The sequence below is a fragment of the Drosophila bipectinata genome, chromosome 3R, assembly GCF_030179905.1.
Source record: "Drosophila bipectinata strain 14024-0381.07 chromosome 3R, DbipHiC1v2, whole genome shotgun sequence".
NCBI classification, from domain to species: domain Eukaryota; kingdom Metazoa; phylum Arthropoda; class Insecta; order Diptera; family Drosophilidae; genus Drosophila; species Drosophila bipectinata.
The window spans coordinates 21,237,154-21,263,243 of record NC_091739.1 but is presented as its reverse complement, the minus strand read 5'-3'; the positions used below and the strand labels follow the sequence as shown (position 1 = coordinate 21,263,243).

Sequence of the window (26,090 nt, the reverse complement as noted above, 5' to 3'; positions counted from 1 at the left end):
GCCAAAGAATATGTACAGCGCATAAGGCTCTACTATCTCCATTATCAGATTAAGGAATCTCATTCCTAATCAAAGTTAATTACTTAGCTCCTTATATTCCAAAAAAATTCAATTAATTTTATCTTCTAGTGAAGCGGAAAGTTAAATACTATATACAAATACATTTTTTAGGACAAAAAACAATCGTAAACAGCTGGGAACTTAACGAGGGCAATAACTCATAATGAAAGAAAACAAATAGACTTTTAAGAAGCAAATGGGTGTCGATAATCCGTTAATCCGTCAAAATTTAACGGATAATTATTTGCAACGGATAACTAAATATAAAATACGTTTAAAAATGGAGCGACAAACAAAAGGGGTCTGAGCTCATCAGTTGTTCACACAGTACATGGGGCAGCTGGGCAAACACTAACCGGTCTTTGCTCGGAATAGCCCAGTGGTGGTCCAGCAGACTCTTGCGTCGCTCCTCCAATGTGGTGCGGGTGTCTGTGATGCCCAGGCCGACCTTCTTATCCTCATCCTCTTGAGCGTCAGTCTTAGCGCTATCTTTGGCTTCCGTAGATGAGTCCTACAGATAAGAACGATAAGTGCATGTTGGATAAGAGACTATCGAGTGACTCACGTCCACACGTTCGCGGTCGAAGGCCTTGGGGAAGGCATCGCCATCGCGTCCAGTGCTGGAGCAGAGCGACTCCTGGTCGTCGGCTATCTCCAGGGATCCAATTTCAGCTAAAAGTAATAAAATGTACATGAAAAAATAAATACTTTTATAAAGTTTTCCAAACTCACCCTCCAAGCGCTCTTTGTTGGCCTCGCCGTCCTGCTCCGACAACTCCTTGGAGTCCTCCTCGACTAATACTGGTTTGGGGTAGTAGATTTCCGGCTTGTCAGCATCGCCGGACCCGCCGCTGCCGGAGGCCAAGCCCTGACCCGCTCCACCGGCCACTCTCATGTGTGCAATGTCGTGAAAGATGGCTGCATTGACCACCAGCTCCATGGGTGCGATAACACCATAGCTTTCTGGGCCATGTTCGATGACCAGCGGATCACTGACATTGGGATCGAACATGACGGCATTGGGCGTCACCAGGAGCACACCTCCCACCACTCCCTGGCCATCGGTGATATGGCGTACATTAATCTTAAGGAAGCGCTGCGTGATCACCGGGTCATCGCTCTTGTTGGCCTCCTCCTCGGCTTGCTGCTGGCTGCTGCTGCCCACGCGCTCGATGTGGCCCGGTTTGGGGGATCCAGGGCGCAGGCCCTCAAGGATGTCTGCAAGAAGTGGCATTTAATAAGTTAATGGTTATAAGAATATAATGCGAGGTGCCAAGCCTAGTGGCTTGCAGAGGGCTTCGGTGGGCTGTGGTTGCGGCTGTGCTGTGATTTTTATCAACCCTGCCCGGTGGCAACGATAAGATAGGGAAAGCAAAATTGATATATGGGATAGTTTAAACTAAATCTGGGCCTTGTGACCCCCTTCATTGTTTGCCGAGCTCCTCGGCGACCGAATTTGATGAACTGCGTTTTCGACGCTAGGAGATAGTGGGCGGTAATGTGACCGAAACGGTCGGCAACCCGGCAGCAGCCGCTGGAGCAGTTGGTGGCCATTCAAGGCCAGAGTTCTGTCAACCGCAATTAGCACATATCCACCAAATCCACAACAATGGGAGCCGAACGCAAACAAAGCAGGAAGTGTATGTCCGAAAGCTACCTCCATTGCGCCAGAAGACGGCGGTGTGCATGCTGATACTGCAATTTAAGTACTCCCGGCTGCACTTTCGTCTTGGTGGATTTTACGCCACTGTTCCAACGTGTCTGCTGATTATTATCTTTCGTTTTCAAGTGCAAAACAACCAAAACCGTTCAATAGCCTAAAAAAAACATTGGCCAACAAGTGTGACCGAAGCAGGGGGTGGCGAGCTATCACGTTCTTTGAAGGAGGTGGTCACACTAAAAAGTGCTACCCATCAAAGCGCAAACTTTAAATTAATTTTAGACTTCAATTTAATTTTAAATGATTTTATATATTAAAAACAAAATTCTATATAAAAAATAAATAAATTTTGGCTTCAAAGGATCCAGGTGTAGGATTAAAAAACTGTTTCATGAGAATTTTTCGATTTACAAATTTTAGTTTCTGTGAATCCCCTATAATGTTCTTATCTGATGGTTCTAATTAAACTATACAAATTGCTATGCAAAATATAATTAATATGGTAAGCAAATGTTATACTTTTTTAGGACTACTTGCATGCAAAGTATAAGCAGGATGTGCAGATGCAACTGAAAATGCGAGAATGCTGGCAAGGCTTCACTATCGTCGCACCAATTGCACCATTTCCCGCTAGGCGAGGCGACGTCGCTTACCTTTCTCCCGGCTCTCGTCGCCGGACAATTTGCGCTCAACCGGACTCGACTTGCCGGAGAGGCTGCCTCCATCCTGGTCGTTGGTGCAGCTGCTGGATGCATCATCTTTGGCACTCTTGTCGGGCACCAGCAGCTGCTGGCCCGGATAGATGAAGGAGCTGTTCAGCCGGTTCAGGTGTGTCAGCTCCGAGGGCGTGGTGTCGAATCTAGCTGCCACTGAGGTCAGGGTGTCGCGATTGCCCACGGTGTAGGAAATGGTGGGTATGGTGGGCAATGAAGACTTTTGCCCTGCGAAAATAAATAAAGAATACAAAATCAGTATAATCCAAATAATAGCACGTGTTCGCTTCTGGTTACTCGGAATTGCCAAAGCCACCGGTGTCGATGCTGGGGGACGCGGCTGCTGCTCGAAGACGACAAACAAATCGTTATCGGGGCGCAGGTGTGAATAGATCACACCTGACGGCGGCGCCTGATGCCGGCACAGGTAGATAACAGAGAATTCGTTTGTCGGCAGATGCCAGTAAATCTGAACCACTTCCAGCATTTTGACCACAACACTGTTCAGCTAAGATCTTTCTAAATGCTGCCCATCTCTGTCAGCTTAAACAGCTGCACTATTCATTCCTCTAGATCTGTTAACGACGGCGCGAAGTTTAAAATGCTAACATTCTAGCGCCGATTGAACCGATTCGCCAAATAACCAAACGCTACTGCCGTAAGCAAAGTAATAACACTAGTCAACTGTTTTTATCAAGTTCCCTATCCAGGTTGATAGGAATAACACTGATAACAAGAAATTTATAGGTAACCCCAATGTTTCCCCAACATTTCCCCGAATGACTTACTTTCGAAATTCTGAGAAAAAGCTACAATTTTCTTAAACAAACTTAAACCGATTGAACCGATTCGCCAAATAACCAAACGCTACTGCCGTAAACAAAGTAATAACACTAGTCAACTGTTTTTATCAAGTTCCCTATCCAGGTTGATAGGAATAACACTGATAACAAGAAATTTATAGGTAACCCCAATGTTTCCCCAACATTTCCCCGAATGACTTGCTTTCGAAATTCTGAGAAAAAGCTACAATTTTCTTAAACAAACTTAAACCGATTGAACCGATTCGCCAAATAACCAAACGCTACTGCTGTAAGCAAAGTAATAACACAAGTCAACTGTTTTTATCAAGTTCCCTATCCAGGTTGATAGGAATAACACTGATAACAAGAAATTTATAGGTAACCCCAATGTTTCCCCAACATTTCCCCGAATGACTCAATCACTTTCGCAATCCTGAGAAAAAGCAACAATTTTCATTAACAAACTTAAAAAAATTTATAAAATCGATTTTTATAATCAAATTAATTTTTTTGGGTTAAATATTAACTATTCAAGCTTACTAAAATTATTTTAGTAAAATATAATAACTATCTAATATTTGCGTATGAACAACAGACGGAAAGTCCGGCTTACTTGGACTCCGGAGGTGATCCTGATCAAGAATATATATGGTATACTTTATCGGAGATGTCACCTTCACTGCGTTGCACTTTTTTGACCATAATTATAAAACCCTTTGGCAGAGTATAGAAACCAACATTGAAAGTGACATTTTACATGGAATTTGACTTTTCTACATTTGAAAGCTTTGGAAAGCTTTTTTTACGAATTCACGTTACAATTTTTAAATTTTAAACGTAGATTGATTTCGATTTCAATATCAATCTATAATTTATTTTACAAAAAGAATATGTTTTTTTACAAAAAAAAGGTTATTTTAAACTATTGTTGTTTTAGTTATTGTTGTTTTTCGTGTCTTTTAAGGCGCAATTTAAAAGGTTTCATGGCGACATTTAATAATAATTCTAGAGCATGTAGCGTTTTAAGTATTTATATATTCATTTATAAGTTATTAATTTTAACTTTTTCAATAATTTATATTGTATTCCATGAAAATACTCAAACGATACATGAGATTTTGTGTTTTTTTTTTGCAGTTCTAGTAAGTTTCTTGAAGAACTGCGTGGCTGGCCAAGTGGAAGGTACTTATGGGTTTTGTTACATCTGGGAAATACTCACTTGACAGCTTGTCAACACTCTCGAAGCGCTGCTCGACTTTCGAGCGGAGCGAGTCCAAGTCAAATGGAGCCGCCAGGCCGTGATCCACGCTGCGCGATTTGCTCCTGAAATGTCGGATACAAATGGATATAGAATCGTTTGGGATATTATGTTTGGGTGATTCGAAGCGATCGGAACGCAATCTGTTGCGATTCTTATCACTTACAAATTTCCAGACCGAATTGTGACCATAACCGGGGTAATAACAATTTATTTATTGGCTTCTCGTTTACCTTTTTTATTCAACATTTTTGTTTTCTATTTGCTATTTGCTATCGTTTTGTAAAGATTATCTTGACAATCGGCAAGTGTCCATATATGGCAAAACAACGCATTTTAAATGTTTTTCTAAACGTTTCTCGATTCTAGCCTTTAAATGATTAGATGTAGAGTCACGATTTGTTAACAAAGCTTGTCCTTAAAATATTTAATAGACTTGTGAGTGTAATGTGGGCTACAGATTTCGTCAGGGAAGGCCTTGAGTCACCTATTCCCTGGGCAGTCGAGAACCGACTGTCATCAAATCATTGCTCCGACCTGACATTCCTACTTATTATCAATTCCGAAATGGAGGAGTACAACCGGGAACCGTGTCCCTTTCGCGTCATCGAGGACTGCGGGGGAGCCTTCGCCATGGGCGCTGTGTGCGGAGGAGTCTTCCAGGCCATCAAGGGATTTCGCAACGCCCCCTCGGGTTTCGGGCACCGCATTGCCGGAAGTGTGGCTGCAGTGAGGGCCAAATCGGCCCGCGTGGGTGGCAACTTTGCGGTGTGGGGCGCCACATTCAGCGCCATCGATTGCACTCTGGTATTTATCCGTCAGAGGGAGGATCCATGGAACTCGATTATAAGCGGAGCGGCTACTGGAGGCGTCCTGGCAGCCAGGACAGGCTTGTACTCCATGATGAGCAGTGCCTTAGTGGGTGGTATTATCTTGGCTCTGATTGAGGGCGTGGGCATTGCCGTGGCCAGGTACTCGGCGGACACCTATCGCCAGATGTCACCGGTAGAGCGTTATGAAATTTTCAAACAACAACAATTCCAGCTCCAACAAAATCAGAAGTCATCAGGATTCACCTCCTTCTGCAGCGATTTTCCAGAGGTTCGTGTAATCCTTTTAATATTTAAATCAAATGTTTAGAATGGATAGTTTTTTATGTATTTATTTACGATTCCAGGCGAATCCATCATCGATGTAAAATTATATGCTGCGTCATCGATCAGTCGGCTATCCATCCGCGATCCATGGATTCGACGAATGCATACAAATTTGATACCCAGATTCTTTTGATTGTTCAACGACAACGCCTCCAAATCGGCGACTGGCGGCAATCCGATTTTAATTAAAATTCATTTGTCGTACATTGCAAGTTTTAGAATTGTTAATATATTGTCGTTTTCGTTTCTTGTTTAGTTTGGTTCGGCATTTTTATGGCCCCAGTCTGAAGTCGGGGCGTTGTGGCGATTTGGGAGAGGCGCGTGTGCTTCCTAGCTCCATAACTTTAATTCCAAATTCAGAAGTCTGCCTCAAACTTGGCATATAAGAATTATCAGCAGTAAATACTATTTCTATCTGACTAGGTTTAGTGTTATTTCTGGGTTTTTCCAAATATTTCCAACTTTTCTAAGAGCTATTCAAAATATTCTTAAATTCCACAAAGCTCTTCTCTATTTTCATGTTATTGTGCAATATTTCCCCTATCTGCTGCCTTTGATACTTTTCTTATTATTTTCGAAGGAAAACTAATTTCCGTTATGATTTTGGGCAGGAAAATAGGTTTCCCTCAGCCCAAAACCGATGACATCAAATCAAATAACAAACTACAATGGCCAATATTCAGAGAAGGGTGTACTGTGGCATCTTCTGATAAAGTTTCAGCCCTTCTCCCCCAGGCGGTATCAAAATATTTAAAAATAATAAAATTTTATTTGCGCGTGTCTTTTTGCTGGGCTGCCAATTAGCGAGCAAACGGCGATAACCATAATTGAATGCCAATGATAAAAAATAAATATTCAGAAATATGTGTGCGTTTAAAATAATTATTTGCAGCTGGCAGCAGGAGGCGCATGCAAAGCGTTTTGTTTCTAAGATAAACAATAAAAAATAAATAATTATTTAACGCATATTTGTCGCACATTCGATATTTGTTTTCCCCCGTTTTTTTTTACTTTTAATTCCTACTTGTGTTTACCGCCCGCCGCCTGGCATTGACAATTTTCCATGGAAATGTAGGAAAGTCTTTTAATTCGTTGCCAATTGCGCAGCTGAAAAAACCTTTCTCGTCCCGGCCCGGGCCGGGCTATGCGAGTGGAAACCCTTTTGCGAAAACAATTTCTGTATGCGAACGAACAACTGTGTTTGATCTTAAGGGGTTATATACCTTCTTTGTCGAAGAAAATGAGCAAAGTTCGGATTTTTTTTTTAGGTATGTAGCAATTATTTAATTACACGGATGTTTTAATTTTTTGATAGTACACTTTATTAACAATGTTTGTGCAAAATTTGGTGGAAAAATATTAAATAGTTTTTAAGGGGTGGCTGTTTCCCTTAGAGGCCTTTTTTTTTTTAGAGCCTTGCGGTGACAGTTCCCCAGGTCAAACAGGTCAACTTAAACCATAAAAGTAAAAATATTTCATTAGTTTAGAGTAATCTCTTGTGCTTGAACGATCGATTTTAAAATTTTTTGTTTTTGTTTGGATATGGCAGCGTTTTATGCTAAAAATGAACGTTTTGGTCTCTAGAAATTTCACTAAAAAATTTATTTCGCCGAAAAAAAAGTTTGCGCGTGAAAAGTCGATCGTTCAAGCACAAGAGAATTTCATTACGAACATTTTAAAAAAAATTTGAAGTAAATCGGTTCAGTAGTTTTCCGCCAATCCATGTCACCGCAAAGTCATTTTTCAAGAAACACCATTTCGAGATATTCGCGTTTAAAGTTTCAAGTTCAGTGCAAGGCCGCCACAAGGCGCGCGTTTAGGAGCGCTGTAACTTTTTTTCTACTGCTCCAATCTCAATGAAAATTTGGGAGAATGTTCTCAAGGAGTGGTTCTTCAAGATAAACCACTAAAAAAATTTTCGTTTTTTTGAAAATAAAAAAGGTATATAACCCCTTAAGTTGGCAGGCAACATTTGAGGCGACCATGTCTAGAGTTACTTAAGTTTATAAATTAAATTGAGTTCAGACAGCGGGCAATGGAATTTCATTTGCACAGTTGCTTTTTGCGTTTAATATGGAAAAGTATTTTGCTTTTGTTCCTCAGGTAAACATAAATAATTGTATTTGACATGAATATTGTTTTCGGAGGCCGAACATTCCTTCGGAGGCTGACGGCGGGAGGTCGCCAGAAACAAGCCAACAAAAATGTGTTAAGGTCTCACGTGATTTTCTAAATAAACATACAAGAGAAGGCTAAGTAAACAGTACTTCTAAGAACTTGTATTTAATTTTTTTCTTCGAAAAATAATTTTCAATTGAATATGTGAAATGATTTTCATGGTGTGAGTACATTTCGTTGCACCAATATTTTCCTATAATCACTAGAACTAATCTCTGCAACTAATCAATAGTTAAACTGAGTTTTTAACATGCTTCCGCATAAACCAGTTGGACACACTGTCTATAAAAAATGCCTTTTAAATTTATAGTTGAGTTTTGGGTAATTCCCATTAATTTAATAAAGCGTGGATCGAGTGGAATAATATGAGGCCCGGACAGACGTGGAATGCGAGGTGTCATATTTGGCCGGGGGGAATCGAATAAATAGTTCGTTATTTTATGCAGCTTTCAATTCAATTGACTTTTGGTTACAAGTAGCATATATATCTTATCGCTCTTGTGCATTGTTTACCTTCGATTATTTGGCCCTGGGCTGTGATCTCAGAAACCACACGGTAGCCGTCTGGCTGACACAATTCCACCATTCGAGTCCGAAGCCAAATGTCAACAACCCAGGTGGGCTTTCAGCCCCATTCGATTTCCCAGAGGTGCACTTTATATTTTTATTTTATTTTTGCCATGACTTGGCTTACAGACAGGCCAAGTTGAACTCAAGCCAATGACTCAGTGCCTCGGTGCGTATACGTAATGTGCGTCGCACAAAAACATCATTAAGGGGTTACGCCACCCTGACCGCGTGGAAACGGGACGGTTTTTCAGGAATTTCTTGTGACTAAACTAGTTGAGATAGGATTTTTCCCCTTTTATTTCTATTTAATACAACTAATGAGCTTTATAAATTCTAAAAAAAAATTTGTTTTCAATTCAAAATGGCGGAGATATGAACATCGGCGATCATGGGTTTTTCCGGAGTGCTCCTTGATGGTGGGCATGATTCACGTGTCAATTTTCATCAGAAAAAAGTAAACAAAATTTTTTTTTAAAAAGTGATAAATTTCGAACAGAGTGACGTAGCCGTTTTAGAAAAGAAGAAAAATTACGCAAATGAGAGCACTTCAAAACTTGACTCAATGTTTTGGGCAAAAAATTTCGTACTAAAAATTGCATAAAAAAATTTCTATCCATTGGATCAAAAAAATCCTACGTCACTCTGTGGAAAATCTATGTAAGAAGATGTGTTTCAATTTTCAAGTCAATCGGTTGAACAGTTTTTGAGTTATCATGCCCACCGTCTTGAAAAAAGTGGTTTCGAGAAAAACGCAAAAGAAGAAAAAGAAGTGTCTTAGGTGCCCTCCTGCAGTGCCGCCTTCAAATAAACATAACTTCTATAATTATTAAGATATTGTCTTCGGGGACGTCTTAAAATACGCGTAAGAATATAGTCTTTTAAATTAAGTAAAAAAAAAAAAAACGATTTTTTGAAAATTTCAGGGTGGCGTGACCCCTTAATTGGCGATTATTGCAATTGTGAAATTGATAATGAGAGACCGATTGTATATATTCCCGTGACTCATTTCTGGATCTGTGTTTTTCTTGAGGTAGGTCAAGCATTTTTAAATCTGCAAATCTCATTAATTGTTTTTATACGGATCATCTTTTTCATTCATTCCCATATATTATTTTATTTTATTGTTTAAATGGCAGAATGATCTATAAACAACGATTAAATTTTTGCGTTTTATTTATACTTGTCAAGTACTTATAAATTATCAAATTTTGTTAATCTGCGAACGGCTAACATTAAGATTATCTTTAAATAATCTGCCTCCGATTTGCCGACTGGCTTTTCATAAATTATCATTATTTGCTGATTCGATTTTTGACTACGCGGAACAAAAATAATTTATAAATATTATTAATAAATTGTAAAGTTACTTTTCCTGGTTAAGATCACAATTCGCTGAAAGTTTCTTAGGTCTAGGAATGTAAATGGTTAAATACATGTTCATGCATCTAAGTTACAAATAGTCAGGCCATGCAACATTCAACAATAATACATAGATATTGGATATTATATGTATATCTTAAGGGGATAGATAAGTCATGCAGGTGCAGTTTGGAGCTTATTCATTTCTTTGATATGTCACTGGCTCATTTGAATTTGGTGTGTGTTGGTGTGTGCGCGAGAGTGTTGTGTTGATTGTTGTGGGTGTGGGTGTGTGGGTGGTGGAGCAGTGGGTTTCTGTGAGCAGGTGGAATTGTTAGTTGCAACTTACCTGCGCACTGGTATCGCCAAATTGTCAACGCTGCGTGACAAACTGGAAACATCTTGACTAGCCCTACGTGACCTGGCACGTTCGCAAATCATAAGGAGCACATCGGGGCAGGCGATCAAAACCAATTAAATGAGCAAATTGTGCCAAAACAAAATATAGTAAATCGAAAAAAGCAAAAAGGGAGAAAATCATACAGTAAATAAAAAATATAATATATAAATTACGCAATACAAAAATGTTCAAATACAGACAAAATGCTGAGAAATAAATGTATCTGGCCCGGATCGTCCGGATCGAGCGGGTTTAACAAACGCCAATTTTGTAGAATGCACACGTAGCAAGAGGAATTCCTAACCCTGGAACCCATCCCGTCTAATGGTCAACCCCTTTGCTATCCTTAAGTGCGAAAAACAAGAGAGATTGTATATAGTACATATCGCTAATTCTGGGGAATTGTCACGTCCCGATCGGGGTATATCTATAAATTACATGGAATTTTTCAAAAATATTCCTAAACTTGGAAAAGGTACTCTTTGTCAAAACAATTCTCTTTAAGCATCTTGAGGGTCTTTGCAGAATTCGTCTGAAAAGCGTACTTGAAAAATTAACATTATTTCTAATCAGGCGATGGTATCGGTGTGGAAGACCTTTGATTTTTGTGGAAAGCACTTGAACACTTGCTAATAGCATGTTTAAAATCGGTTGCCGAAATATTCGTACTTCAGCTGTCAAGGGTGAGGTGAAAAGAGTTTATTTAACCGATATGATATGAGTGCAAAAGAAAAAATCCCGCACTTGGCGACTCTTTCTGTTAAGATTGCCAGAACCCAAGGTTAAACACAAACAAAACTCCCGCAATTTCAGCGAAATAGTCCATGGTCGAAATCATTTGGCACAGACAGTTTATCTTAATTTGGGGCAATCATACACGATTGCCTAAATGACACCATCATTTAATTCAATAGGTGTTGAAAAAATTTATGGGAATTAATTGAATGAGATAATTCAAAATTAAATTTTTACTTTGAATTTATGCAAACGAACTAATCGTCAGGCCATTATTTTACTCAAAGTAGTCAGATCTTTGGTATACTGTCCAATGAAAGTCCCCTTGGTGTTTGTTTGTTTTTATTTACATTAAAAGTTTGGATGTTTTCGCTTAACATTGACCCAAAACGCCGAAAGGCAAGCCCCGGTGGGCAAACAAAGGAAATCCATTACGAGGAAAGAGGGAATAGGAGGTATTATGCGTACGTGCTTAAGATCATGTTTTGGATGGTTTGAATTAAAACGCTCTTCGGCTTCCAGTCACCCGGAAGTTGGATTCAAACACAAAAGAATCGTTTTAATCGAGGAAGTAAGATTTATCATAATATGTATATTCTTACTCATATTACACACAAGTTTGTTTCTTGACTCATATCTTATCCATGATCTCAAGAGTGTTAGCCAAAAAGTACTTCCCAAGTCGGCTGACAAAAACGTTCGGCATCTTATCGAAAATACATTACGACGATCATAAAGATACGGATGGGAATAAAATAGAAATTCTACCAGATATTGCTTAGCAGCAGGTTACCTAAATGATTGTTTCTTACCAGTAATAGTGAGAAGTAATTAACACGTTCTGCATGGTGTATTTATTTTAAAACCTTTTATAGAGAATCTTTTCATTACTTAGTTAACCTAAACACAAGAAACCAATTAAAATTTAAGCTGAATGCAATTTTCGCCATAATGCATAGTTTAGTTTAGGCCGTATATCGGATAACGATTCCTCAGTCGATCAATCATACGCCGTGTTAGCCCACAGAGGTGACAGATGAGAGAGCGGGGAAAATGAATGGAATGAAACTAAAACAAGCAAAAGATAAATTTATTTGACACTCTGTTGACTTTTAATGATTCAATTTTGCTGTCATAGCTGTAGTTTGTGGAAAATATTGATGACAAAATTAATTGGCTTGTCGGAGGAGCCAGGCGAGCTGGGAAATACAAATAAAAGACGGCCAAAGTCGGGCCTTATCAGCTGGGAAGCGAAATAAATACAAACAAACCGAACACAACAGGCAGCAAACTGCAGCAGTTGTCTCCCACTGTCACGTGTTTTTCCGTATTCATTTATTTTTACTGATTTTGATATAACTTTATTTAGCTTTCGGGCCAGGGCATGTGCCTGAGCTGGCCGCCCACTGATAATCGTGTTTAAACTCCCCCCTAAGGTAGTGCCTTCTCTCCACTTCATAATTAGAATTTTTATGCCGCATTGTTATCTCTATTTGGCCTGGCTTTCGGTTAGCTAAAAAAAACTGACTCAAATAAAACGCAGGGAATGCTGTTTGCTTTTTCTCGTCCGCTGCTACCAAGTTAACGACCAAGAAAAAGGTTAATTGGATTTTCGGACACATTTTGGCTGCTTAGTGTGCCATTTTTGTGCAAGCACGTGAGGTTGGGCATTAAATGTTCTATCATTGAATTTTGTCTTCAGGGATGAGGCCACGATTTTGCCATCTTTTTGCCACTCAATTGATTCCCACAAGCTCAGAAATATGATCACTCATGAACCCCATGCAAGGCCATGGCTTATTCAATCTGCACTTGAAATTAATCCTCCTCGGCACCACACAAACAAAAAATTTGGGTTAAGGTTGGCCTTCACCCGCACCGGAGCCCGAAGAAAGTCAACGGCAGTGGGGCTACTGCTGCTATCAACGTATTATCTTATTTGTGGGTATATTTGTTTATGAAAGTATTTTGTAAATATTTAAATTGGCCGGACAGCCTTCTTAGTCATTCGCAGATTCGCAAATCCGCAAATAATCGTCGCACATTTATATTGTCGGCCAACATTTTTTGGACTGGCCTTAATTGAAACAATTAATTGCATTTTATATTATTTTTTGTAATGCCTGCCGGGTGTGAGCACGACTGATTGTGGTCAGTTGCCTTTAATTTCTCGGCGCCGGCGGCAGTTGTAAATGAAAACATCACCAACTCGTTTGATATTTTATTGCTTATTTTTTCTTGCCACCTGATTGGTATTCATAAAAATCTAGTTGGGTTGTGTGGGGTGTTTGGCAGGCATTTAGCAAGGGGGCTATAATTTTTGGTGTGAGTGCGTGAGTCTCTAAGCCCGATCTGTGGGAAGTTGCCAGCCTGACTTCATTAGCGGCTGATTGAGATAATTCCTAGGGGCGGCCTGGCCAAACACCTGGCCCAAGAATCCGCTAGATCCGGACAGACGAGCCCCTTCAGAGCTTGGCCAAAAATATTGGGGTGTATTTTTCCTATTGACCTTCACTTTAGTAAATTCCACAAGCCAAATAAAAAACAAAAAACAAAAGAAAGGCAAAGGCACTGACAGTGGCAGTGGCAGCGGCTGTATTTCAATAACCAGTTTTTGGCCAAAATTCAAAATATTTACACAAACTGACGCAGCAACAGCAGCGATGAGAAACTGTTATCTTTCATTTAAATTGAAACTTGCTTTACGTAAATTAAGATAAGAACACCTTATCACACTGGGTCTGGGAAAAAAACACACTCTAAATAAACAAAAGAACAAAGCAAGACTTCTAATTGTGGCGAATGCGAATGCGAAATTAATTTGGATATCAAACGAATTTCTCCAATCGACAGAGAACAGAGTGAAATGTGACTGATGACTGATAGGAATTTACTCAATGTCATGGCTTGGTGTTTCAAAAATTGCATTTAATTGGTTTTAAAGAGTTTCGTTTACTGTAATGAATATATTTAATGCCATAAAGCCCTAATTGCTTTGCACATTTCGTAATAAATTCACAAGTAATTTGTATTTCAGATAAATTATGAAATATAATTGACTGGGCACACACTGAGAATCGAGTTGAGCACTTCGGCACTTTGCATTTGCATAAAATCACAATTTTTTCGCCGGACTCGGGATATTTGAAATTCGATTCGATGGAGATCGCGGATCAAATGTCTCGCTACGCGTCAGTTTCATTCGCAACTGACAGACAGAGGAAAAATAAAAGTTATCCCATGGATGGATGACTGGTGGATGTCATTGTTATCATCAGGGATATACATACATATGTACACACATATGTAGACTGGCCCCAGGCAGAGTGCGTGCCAGAGTGGCATTAATATAGTACATTTATCAAATCAGCAGCCAGCCGGGTACAATAAAAGGTCTCTCTGGACTTTGTGCGCTCTGGCACGTAATCAGCCGGGCTCAACCGATCCACAGTCTTGATCCGGTCTCCGGAGTGTTGTGGAACCCAAGTTCTCCCAGATCCGTATATATCCAACCTAACTTTCAGTTACGCGTACAATTAAGTTACGTCTCCCCTGGAATCTTATCATATTTGCTCAAGTAATTAAGCAAGCTCACTAAATTTGCTAAACAAATAAAAAGTGTGAAGGGAACTTCATTTCACAAAGTCAGAAAAGGTAGCAGGAAACATTTGAAAAACAAATATGTAACACTTTCTAACCAATTTCTTCTATTTACATAACTACATATCTGGTTTCCAGCCAATTCCTTCCTGATCAATCATCACATCACACCTGATCGTTAGTGACCTGTCCTACCACCTGAAAGTCACATTCAAATTTAAATGTATTACCTAGTCGAAGCATTAATTATCTCGAAGAATTTGTCAAGTCCGGGCTGGGGTAATTAATTTCACTCAATACTCGTTTAGTGAGAGGCAAAAACAAGACATTACAAATTATAAACAAATAAGTAAGAATATATATAGAGCTTTATGGGGAGGCAGGTCTAGAAGTGAAATACGGCTCTATTCGGGTTATATGGAGTGGCCGATCATAAACAGAGATAGATTTTGATACCGAAATGTCAGGCCAGTGGAACCCAAATGGGGTCTTTGGTCAGTCCCTCACCACTGGCGCCCATAAATCGCCCGATTATAAACAATATTATAAAGTATACGCATTCGTCGAGTACCTGTCACAAACTTTTGTTGCCTTATTTTCGTTTGCTATACAGTATATATTTATTGTTTGTGTTTCCCCCACTAAACTATGCCCAACCGCCCTCAAGGAGCGTTACGAGTAAAAAAAAAGTTAAGTATATTGTACGGAAAGAATTGTTGTCCATTTTTGTGTGCTAATTTGATAAGCTCAAGTGGCTAGGAACTCAAAAGGAATACTCGGCACTAACCGAGATGTGTGTTTTCTTCTTTCCCATCAGATACGCAGACATTTTCGAGTGTGGGTTCGATCGATTCGAACTTGGATCGCTGTACTCACACCACATAGGTGAGTCACTTTAGCTCTTTGATCCCTCTATGGGGGGGTTCTCATTTAGCCTAATGATTCAGAATGGAATACACGAATTATGATGGGATCTTAGAGATAATAGGTCTTTGATAAAATTCGCAAACTGAGTCAGGGTGTTCCTTCCATCTATCTATCTGAGAATTTGCTCGAGTGCTTAGGCAACACACTGAACTCTATAGACAGAGTCAGAACCTCTGACAATTTATGACATTTGCATACAGTCGCGCACATGCATATAAGCTGCTCAAATATTTACCCAACTCGTTGTGGTATTTAGCTAACTACTGTGTGGGCATTATCCATTGGCTCAAGACCTCAACTAACTGACTGAATGACCGACTGACTGACTGACTGGCTGATTGGGTGACTGATGATATATGACAACAAAGTTGGATAGCAGATAGAAACAGAAGCTAAATTGGAATCCCAAAGCCATAGAGGGGGAGTGAGCAAATAGGCACGTGAGTGGAGACTGGAGGTTGTTTGGTTTCGTTTCTAACCGAGCTCAATTAACAATCTTAAGTGGCAGACTTGTGGGGGCTTAGCTGGATTTTTTGGATGGGAAAAAATACACCATACTTCTTAAAGCTTGAACTCAACATTAATTCAGATATATCCAATAATCTTCTGACTTTATATCAATCATATTTATATCGCGTGCCATAAAAACGTGCTGTTCGAACAGTTGAAAAATTGAGCTACTTGAACGAACCGACTGGCGTGGTAAAAAGGAACGATATAGCCTATATATGGCCAATTATTTTTATTGCCTTTGTTTACATTCAGTTGGACAATTCGCGATATTGTGCGCTCTATTAACTTTTTACAAGTTTAATTGACATTGGGAATTGTTCCCGTACCTCTTACATAAAAAGCCCATAAGAGACCTTTATGGACTGGAAGTTATCAATTAATAATTTACATATCTGGATTTCATAGGTCAATATGTTTATTTGAGAAAGGAAAAAATGTTTAATAACTAAGCTCGGACAATTAATGAAAAGCGCCAGCCTTGGATTATTTGCTCATCAATATATAATATGTTTTCACCCACAAGGGTTTTTGTTTATAAAGCCTTTCAGTCGATAATTTTCATTGTTTCTCGTTTTAAATTAAAGAAAAGCAACAACAAAACAATCACAAATAATCAAGAATAATTAAAATGCGAAGCAAGACACAAAATACAAAAAACACACGAGTAAAGTGTGACAAGAGAAAGAAAAAAAAACAAAACAAAATGCTGGTAATTAAAAGTAAGATATTATATGACGAGAACAAACAAAAAATTCCTTGTTTATTTTTTTTGAGGAAGCACAATTATACCAAAAATATCGATATCAGTTAGCAATATTTATAAACCGAGACATATGTATTATTCAGGAGCATAAAGGTCCGATAATCAGCTGAATTTTGACAGACTTTCCTTTGGAGAGAGTCTGACGATAATTGCCTTGGCCGGGGGCTAAGATTTGTGCGGGCATTAAGAAATAATTATTATTATTGTGGCCAGCAGCATAATGAGGCTTATTCCGCCTCGCCTGACAGCCAGCCAGCTGGCTAATGGCCAGAGAGGTGGGCCCGAAGGCTGAAACAGATCCAAGATCCGCAACTCCGCAGCTGGGCGTCTGAGGCAATGACTTGACCAGATTCCCAGGTCGGGGTCAGTAGTGAATGAACCCCGAGCTCCCACACGACGAAGGTCTTTTTCGCAATAATGGCAGGTGGGAGGATCAACATTTTTGGCACTCGGCAGTTATTTTATTTCTTTGCCAATCAACTAAAAACACAAGGCTTGAGACTACTGTTTTGCAGTTGAAGGGGTTATCTTGCTTAATGAATCTAAATGAGGGTCTAATTGATAGTTTTTAAATAGTTTTTATATTCCAACATACCTTTAAGAACAGGTTATACACCTGACAGTACAGATTGTTTTTAAATTGTAGTTTCCCTTCTAAACTATGTGGATTAGATTAAACATTGTTTGTTTCTCTGCTTCATTCTCCATTCAAAAGCCTTTAATCAAAAATGAAGCATGTTCTAGTTAGATGGAAATCGAAAACCAATCAGAGGTCGGGCCTGATGAATGATTTTTGGCGAGTGCGTGAATCGTTATGCTTAATTGGCAGTCAGTCGATTGGTAATAAACCAGCAGAGAAAATGTCTCGAGACGCACCGTATAAATTAAGCTCAAGGGAGCCGGAAACGCAAACGGTTCGAAATGTATCTGAAAGTGTGTGTATCTGAGAGTGTGGGAGTGCTGCATGCCGGCAATTAATCACATCTTTGACGGGTGTTAGTTCAACATTCGCAGGGGGTTCGGGGAGCTGAGGGAGCAAAGGATGATGGGTGAGGTTGGGCACAAAGGATCTCTTACGCAATCGATGCATTTTAGTCACTTGGCAAGGCGCTTGTTAAACACGCAGACACGCAGAGTTATATGTTTGTATTCATAAGATACGGCAGCTGGCGGATATATGGTGATGGAGTATCCGTTTGGCCGGCAACGAACCTGTTCTTGAAATTATCGGGCACGAATATGTTCCACCAGGAGTGGCGCTTCTCGCGCGGAAAGTACTCCCCGTGGCTGGGATCGGTGATGTCGTCGTCATCGTCGTTTCCATTCGCATAGCTATTGGACCGCTCCACCATACTGTCATTGGTCAAGTCGCTCTGCGATTCGCTGCACAGCATTCCGGAGTCGAGGCTCCTCTGGTTGACGTACTCCATCTTCTTGCGTCGGTGCCTGTCCAGCTTGGTCTGCAGCGAGCTGCGTCTGCGACGCTGTCGGTCGTTGGTTGGACCCTCATAGGAGTTAAGTCCTTGGAGCACAGGTCTGGGCGACTGACTGCCGTCTTCAAAGTATGTCTGTTTGCCGGGCTCATTCGGGGAGCTGGCCCGGATATTCTCCTCAGAGCTGTATACTATTTCCGGGCTGGTGGGAGTTCCAGAGCCATCGGACTTTTCGCTACGGACAGCGGATTCATATGAGTCTTTGGTGGAGTTCTGTAAGGATAACAAGGAAGGAAAGGAGATAGTTTAATACATATTATTATAAAACAAGTTACATTTTATGGCCTAAACCCTCAAATTATTCCTTGGAAAAAATATATGTTTGTTTAAAATGTCATTCTAAAACTTCTTCTTTAAATCATTTAAATAATGAAGTGTTTAAGTTGTAATTCATTTTTTAAAATAAAGCCTAATCTAAGTCCCTACTTTAGGGTTAAGCTCCAACTGTAAAGATAATTTATAGATCTTTTTAACGACTTCTTGGTAATAATATTAATTTAACTTGATAGTCTTTTGGAGATCATTACAAGCTTCTGACATTTAAAGCCTAGTTAAAATCTAAAGTTAAATACTTTATTTAATAGATCCTACTATAGATACATATATATGTTTTCCATGGAGCTAAATTTATAGAAAAAGGATAGGATAAGACTCACCTTATTACTATCGCGCCGCAGGAAGGACACGGCTATGGAGCTGCGGCGTTTCTGGCTCTTGTCCGAGGATTTGCTGGAGAAGAGTCCCAGAGCCAGGGAGCTGCGTCGCGGGGGCTTCTGTGGCGGCAGGGGCGCGGTAACATTCATACTGGATTCGGTGTCCCCGCAGTCGCCGTCGTGCTCGTCGATATTGACCAATGACGGTATGGAGGCGCTGGCCCAATCCTTGCGCAGCCGGTACTTGCCGCTGTCGATGATGCTCATTTTGGGGATCGGTTCTTTATTCTCGATTTTCGGTTCAGTGCACTTCTTTGATATAGGCGGTTTGTTGTACGTGGCTTACCGTTACCGTTACCGTTAATCGTTTTGTGCTGTAAATATTCCATCCGATTAATTATCGTCCAAAAATGCCCAGAGCTTTGTTAATTGCTGCGCTCCAATTGCTGCCCCCCACCTCCTATATTCTCCCCATCTCTCTCTCTCCGCCCTATTCCTCTCTCTCTCTTTCTGTGCGGTTGCAAAACTTTTACTTTCAATGAACTCCATTGAACCGGCATTAGCGTGGTAATTAGCAGGCCGTTGTCGGTCGAGCGGAACGTTGTCGTTGCGACACAACAAAAATAAAACAAAAACAAAAAAAAAACAACAAATAATTCAGCACCCAGTATCGCGGTATCGCAATGGAATATCTGAGTGCATCGGGTTCGAGTACAAAGCACTATCCATCATTAAAGGGGCTGGATTTCCCAAAGGGGGAGATCAGGGCTGGGATCATTAGGGGAATGAGTTGCACCCAATGCCCAGGGAGACGTTAGAGACGAAGTCACTGGAGATATTATCGCCAACAAAATCGAACTGCTGCCAATTAATGAATATTCACATATTGGATCACCAATTGAGTAATCAGATTTGTTGATATATTAACTAATTCAAGGGATAAACCGGAAATCATTGACAATGATACATGTAACACTAAGTAGTACTGTATTACGTCTAGTAATATCCCTGGAATATCACCAAATAGATTAATTATGAATGAAGTTTATTGGACCCTACAAGTTCTCTAAGCTACGAGCCACAACTAAGCCCCTTTATGGCCAAAACCTATTAATAACCGCCTCAGACTTCATAGTAAAGTCAAAAACCCTCTCACTTTTAAACCTCTTGGCTCTAAATAATATCCGCACTTAGCCACTTCATTGCCCGAAGCCGAACCGAGTTGGCAGCAAACAACAAAAGCAGTTAATAATGTAAATTAACTGAAAAACTTCATGACATCATGGCCCAATAACAATGGGCAACAACCTACGACAACAAAACAACCAGCCTATACAGCAGCATCGGTTATTACAGAAACCGGCACAGAAACTCAATGAACAACAAACTGCGATGATGACGACGATGACGGAGTAGAATCTCTGGGCGGGAGGCACCCCGTTTCGGGGGCTCCAAGATACGCCACTTGGCCGCGAAATCGAAAGTGCTTAAACTTTTAGCTCGACTTGGCTTACAACTCGACAGCAACTGTCGCTATCACACGATTCTGGCTGGAACAATAGAATCGGCTGACAGCAATTTTAGGGGCGGGCCGATTCGCATATGTTTTTGTAAACTGACTACCAGACGTTACAATTTAACGCCAGATCGAGTCGTGTGTGCCTGTGTATCCATTCAATTCTCACCCAGTCCCCCCGGCTCCGGTCAAATTATAGTTAATGTTGCCATCGGATAGGGGGCGACTAATTGGAATGGGTCATTAGACCCCACGCGAGAAACGATTAGACTGGGAATTGGGTTGGGTTCTCTCAGACATGATCTTCTAATGAGTTCGGGCTATTAGGTATTTTAGGTTTTCCATTAAGATAGAGTTTTCTACAGGAAACACCTTCTTGAAACCTGTTGGGAATTATCTATAAATTTTATTCAAAAAGCTCTTGATGTAAAGCCTAATGCTTTGGCCAGATAAACCTATAATACACGTAACTAGTGGACAGAGAGTGAAGTATACCGGATCCCAGATTATTAGATCACTTAAATGGGCCACTTCCACACACCTGGCTGCATGTGTCCCTGGCATTATCTATGGAGGAGCAACTTGCAGATTTCAGTTTTGTAGAGTTTGTGCACAAACACTCGAAACGGGGAGGCCGTAAGTAGGCGACGCCTTATCGGGCCGAGCATATAGGAAGAGTGCCATTTGAATACGGCTATATAATGGAAAAAAGCCAACCTTGTCCGCTCGATAAGTGAGCAGCTGGAACTCGAAACTGAGTGAGAAACCGACCACAACCGGTCGAGCTCAAGGCGCTTACACCGCGTAAACCCAACTCGCATCCAAAGTGAATCGAGTGCCGGCTTGAGGGGATTGCGGATTGGGGATTGGAATGGAATCAAATGGAGTTCACGCTTGATGGCCAGGCGGCACGTACATAAGTCACGGGTCTAGGTCTGGGTCTAGGTCTTGGCTTTTTTACACGGACTCCAGTTGAGCGCGAAGGTGGGATCTGGCCATAATTTATTGCCCATATTAATAACCCATTGAAGAGTCTTTTATTTGGCGGTGGCCTGATCAATTGTGCAATACGCGCATAAATAAATAAATAGATAAAAGCCCCCATAGCCAAAGTCCGAATTCAGAGACTTACTGTGTCAATGTCAGGGCAAGTTGGGCGAGTAAGCTGGTCATGAATCGGGATTCAATTGCGATCCAAATTACAAAGAAAGAAAACTCTTTATAGTTTTTTGAAAACATGTTTTCATTGAATCTATTGGTTGCAGAGAATGTAAATAAATCAATTTGTTCTTGTTAATTGCTGAAGATGCTTCAATGGGTGTGGTGGGCCTAGAAAATAGACTGCAATCTGGGAGGCATAAAATTTTCCACGAGAACGGAAAACTACAGCACGTGATAAGGGCTGATAAGGTCAGCGCAGCCAGTGGCACGAGAGCCGCGAGTTATAAATAGGTCTTCGGACTGGATCGGATCGGTTATCCGTGACTCGTATGGAGAAGCGCCAAACGAGCGCCCATAAAGTATTATGATGCTGATGACGACGAGGTCACATGGGGCTCCGGGGTCTGGCGATCCGGCGATCTGGTGCCTGCAGCTGCAATTTGCTGTGCATGGCAAGGTCCAATGGAAATGCTGATAAACTTCAATGGGCTCGAGAGTGTAAAAACTTTCCATAGTGTATGATTGCTGGCAAATGGCAAACAAAACAAGCCACAGAGCATCATCCCAGCACCAGAGCAGGAAGTTACCAGCGCCAGGGAATCGGAATTGGCGAAATAAACTTTGGCCAGCCACTCTGCCAATCGGAATGGTTAAACTGTCCGGTGGAATTGATTTATGGGCCCACTTGGCCGGCTAATCTGGGAGATTTAGTTTTACGATTGAGGGAAATCCAAGAAATATGGCCTTGATAATATGGGATTATTGATTGCGGCGAGCACACGCCCAAAACGAACTGCATTCGCCCGGAGATCAAACACGCAAAATTGCACTTTCGTTTTCTGGTTTACTGCAAATGTATCTCGCAGATACACACACACCGTCAGCACGTTATGGGGCCAAATGAATTGAAAATGCGAACAAGCAGAGGAGACAACATGCAACAGACACAGAAGCAGAAACAAGCGCAACACGATATAAATAAACCCACTCAGACGGCACAACAATGGGCCAGGCCGCACCGCAGAGAGCGCAGGCCAAGAGATACAAATGTATCTATACACGACAATTGGCGGATACATCGCGTGTGCCTGGCATGTAAACGATATGTCTGACGTTGTGTTGAAGTAATTTGCTACATTAATGCCCTAAACAGTTGACCGGGTGGGCGGTAAGGGGAGAGGGGGCGTGGCTGCCCCAGATGAAAGGGAAATCTAATTTGAAAATATTCCAACTGAGAGAGACATTTAATTTAACATTTTATGGCTTTCATCTGACGCTGCTGCCCCCCTATAATCTGCGTAAGCAGCTGCCAATTGTTTATAAGGCTGGCTCCTCCCTCCACCCCCTGCCATAAGGCATGGCAAACCGGTTGAACAAACAATTTGCTAATAATCGTCTTAAATTCATAAATTTCGATATCATGTGCGACACCCGGGAGCAAACACAACGAAATTCCAAGCCATTTGTCGCCCACCATCCAGTAAGTAGTACTCCTAGGGTTGTCACCTGTCGCCAATTGACGACCATAAATCACAAAATTGGAATAATTAATTGGTGAACTGTTCGACTCGGTTTCCCTATTACAACCGATTGTGATTGTGAGCCCCATGATCTTTTCGATCTGAAAACAAAACTGGTCGGCCACAGTGTCGTTGAACCGTGCCAAGCCGATGCCTTTGTGCGTGTGCAAGGGAGACGGGAAGAGTGCAGGCGCAAGATACAAATGTATCTACATGTGCCGGCTACCGTTTTAGCGGGCGTTGTCATTAGCAAAAGTGTCAAGTGGTCGGCGGCAGTGTCTCAGCCACATTCGCGCGTAAAACAACATGCCTGCCTCTCAATTGGCGTTTGTTCTGCGAATTACTCGAGTTTACATATCTGTAACATACAGTTCTGTTTATCCAGTCGGTTGCATTTCCTTTTCGGAATCACTGACACCGGCAACCAACCAAATAGCCACCCAGACAGCGGCCACAATTGCATCAGCAGCTCGGCGCCGGTTTGTTTAGGCCCAGTTTCGCATAACAAGACGACGGCTGCGACTTTGGCTTTGGCTTTATTAATAGACCTCAGATACAGCGTGTTTGCTCACTGGCGAATTCCTGCCTGCCTGCTGCCTGTCCATTCAATCACCTAACCAACCAGTTTACACTCGGCCTGGCTTGCACACCTAATGCGTTAGGTGGGGTCCATAAAGTGGGCGTGGGCGTGAACGTGGGAGTGTTCCTTTCTGCGATGAAAAAAAGTATAATCTAAGCTGGGGGAAATATGGGTGGGGTGATTGGATCAGGTGCCCGTTGGTCGTCGATTCGAGTCGAGTGGATTCTTGGCAAAGCCGCCCTATTTGTTTATTTCTTTAGTTCATTAACGACACTCCTTTAAGGGTATTTAGTGATAAAAGGAGGGCTCCACTGAGAAGTCTCATTTCATTCTCATTCATCAGACTTGCAACTGATACAGGAATTTCAACCGCAAAACTGGATTATATTCCCATATTCCCAACCAGACTACTACTACTCATAAACAAGGTATCTCTTTCCTTTTACCAATTAAGTTGCATATTTTATCTGGAAGATAAAATGGTAACACAATTCCCGAAAATTCGTCTCCAGATAGCGTTCTCCGAAATTTGAGATTCGTTTTTGGGTTACAGACACAGCACCTGTATCTGTGGGTGCGGTGGGGCCACACAATTAATAACAAACACCCTTGGAATATCGAAGGGAAATCATTTTGTTTGCAAACAAATATGAACGAAGCTCTCCGTTCGATGACACAATAATCTTATAATCATCTGGAATGCTTAGAACAAAGGCCAGGTTCTTTGGTATTCAAAACACGTAGGAAGTTTTTACCACAAAAATTCCAGATTCGTATACCCAAGAGAATACGATACACTTCAGAACTGTAGAGACTTTTTGAATTTGAAAGATGGCAAAAAAATTACTAATGATGATTAATGTTTAATACTTTGAAATGAGCCATTTTATATTTAAATATTATTTAATCAGTGACTTCTAAGTATTATTTCCAGACTTTTAAATAAATCCGATTACATTGTATGACTTTTGAGTAAAAAGTCTCAAACTTCCAACAACACCTGTTCTATGGTCGAGAGTATTAATAAATTTGTGAATAAATGGCGATATAAATCCGGCTAGAACTCATGATACTCAAAAGCCGCTGACGACAGACTGACAAACGACCTGATAGGGAGGTATTGGGGGGACACTAGTGTCAAAAGTGATGATGGGGGGCTACTGGGGGATTATTGGTAACTGGAGAGCGGACATTGCCTGGCCGACATGGCGACATGAAATGACATAATCCATAACCGTGACACTTGAGCCGATTTGTGTGAGAACCTGTGCAGGCCGCAAAAAGAATGCTGGCTTGGACGTCCCCCCCGTGAGAGCCCAGAACATGTATCTCTACCTGTAAGTATCTGTATCTTTTAAGCTCTCAGGCCGGTCAACAATTAAAGTGTTCTGCCGGCTGGGGCTGTGGTTTTCGCGAGTCTCGATAATTATTTACTGTAGTGCCAAACAAAAACAAAAGTATCTTACCATGGCGGAAGTCGATCCGTTTCGCGCCGCCTTTGTTTAGTGAAACCAGTTCGGAACTCACCGCCCGAGATCAACTGTCTCCCTCGCAACTATTCGCTCAATCAAACCCAATCAATCGTCAACTTTGTGTTCCGCAAATTGTGAACAGCTTAGGAAACGGCAAATATATATAAACAAATTACAAGTGCCCCGAAACAAGACCAAAGACGGAACCAAATGCGTATCACATGGGTGGGTCGGTCGGTCGGCGGGGCTCCCCGATAGTCCCCGGAATGGGAAAAGCTATCCACACACTCGTAGAATCGCCTGCCTCGTGGCTGTTTTTTAGACAAGTGTGTGAGGCAATCAATATGCAAAACGGAAACGGTTCTAATAAAACAACATTCATAAACTCGATGATTGGAATTGGTTATAAGTTATAAGTGCACCCGGCTATTTGATTAATGATCCAAACAGTTCGGGGAGTCAATATTTTGCGTGAGCGTGGGCGTCTCTAGGAAGTGGAAGTGGAAAATCGGGAACACTCCGCTAATAAATAATTTAATTTCCTAGAGATCTGTCTGTCTTATTTTTAATGCCAACTATAATATAATGTTCAGTTTACGGTCCAATTCCTGATGCGCATTTTATTAAATTGATCCTATCGGCAGAAGCAGAAAAATATATATAAAATTTATTGAGCATTTCGGCCAACCATCTTTTTTTGGCAGCTGCATTCGGAAGCTTTGGCACACTTTGGCCCAGATTGTAATAAACATTTTACGACCACTCTTCAAGATATTTAAAAATTTTGTTTATTAAATCATTGATTCTCGACAATAAATCAAAAACTTGTGTGTGGAGAGAGGCTGGGGAGACTGGGCTGCCCAAACAATCTTCGAAACACTTGGCCGGACGTGTAAAGTGCCTTTGTTTGAATTTCGTGGGTATTTATAAAAATATGTTTGTATAGATTCATATTTATTTGTGCAATTATGACAATTTTTTCACGCCAACCTGACCAAA

The 26,090-nt window shown here is 41.0% G+C and overlaps 2 protein-coding genes across 22 annotated transcripts in view; one reads left to right on the top strand and one right to left on the bottom strand.

Moving 5' to 3' along the window:
* mtd (TLD domain-containing protein mustard) overlaps positions 1–26,090 on the bottom strand; it is a 70,185-nt gene that overhangs the window by 20,887 nt on the left and 23,208 nt on the right. For 7 of the 21 annotated variants that reach the window (XM_070282218.1, XM_017235687.3, XM_043211577.2 and 4 more), the window contains exons 3-10: positions 18,846–19,216; positions 17,909–18,402; positions 10,108–10,179; positions 4,456–4,559; positions 2,374–2,661; positions 793–1,278; positions 626–732; positions 417–571 (exon numbers count right to left, since the gene is read on the bottom strand). In XM_070282218.1, coding sequence (XP_070138319.1) covers positions 417–571; positions 626–732; positions 793–1,278; positions 2,374–2,661; positions 4,456–4,559; positions 10,108–10,179; positions 17,909–18,402; positions 18,846–19,109 — 1,970 coding nt within the window. In that variant the 5' untranslated portion in view covers positions 19,110–19,216. Of the gene's footprint in view, positions 1–416; positions 572–625; positions 733–792; positions 1,279–1,717; positions 1,878–2,373; positions 2,662–2,730; positions 2,942–4,455; positions 4,560–10,107; positions 10,180–11,705; positions 11,756–17,908; positions 18,403–18,845; positions 19,217–26,090 lie in introns of those variants that run through there. The other 14 variants (XM_070282226.1, XM_017235702.2, XM_017235701.2 and 11 more) reach the window with 7 other exon arrangements.
* Tim17b1 lies at positions 4,978–5,906 on the top strand. The gene is made up of 2 exons (XM_017235713.3): positions 4,978–5,595; positions 5,672–5,906. The coding sequence occupies exons 1-2, from the start codon at positions 5,062–5,064 to the stop codon at positions 5,690–5,692; spliced, it is 555 nt and encodes a 184-aa protein (XP_017091202.2). The 5' UTR covers positions 4,978–5,061; the 3' UTR covers positions 5,693–5,906.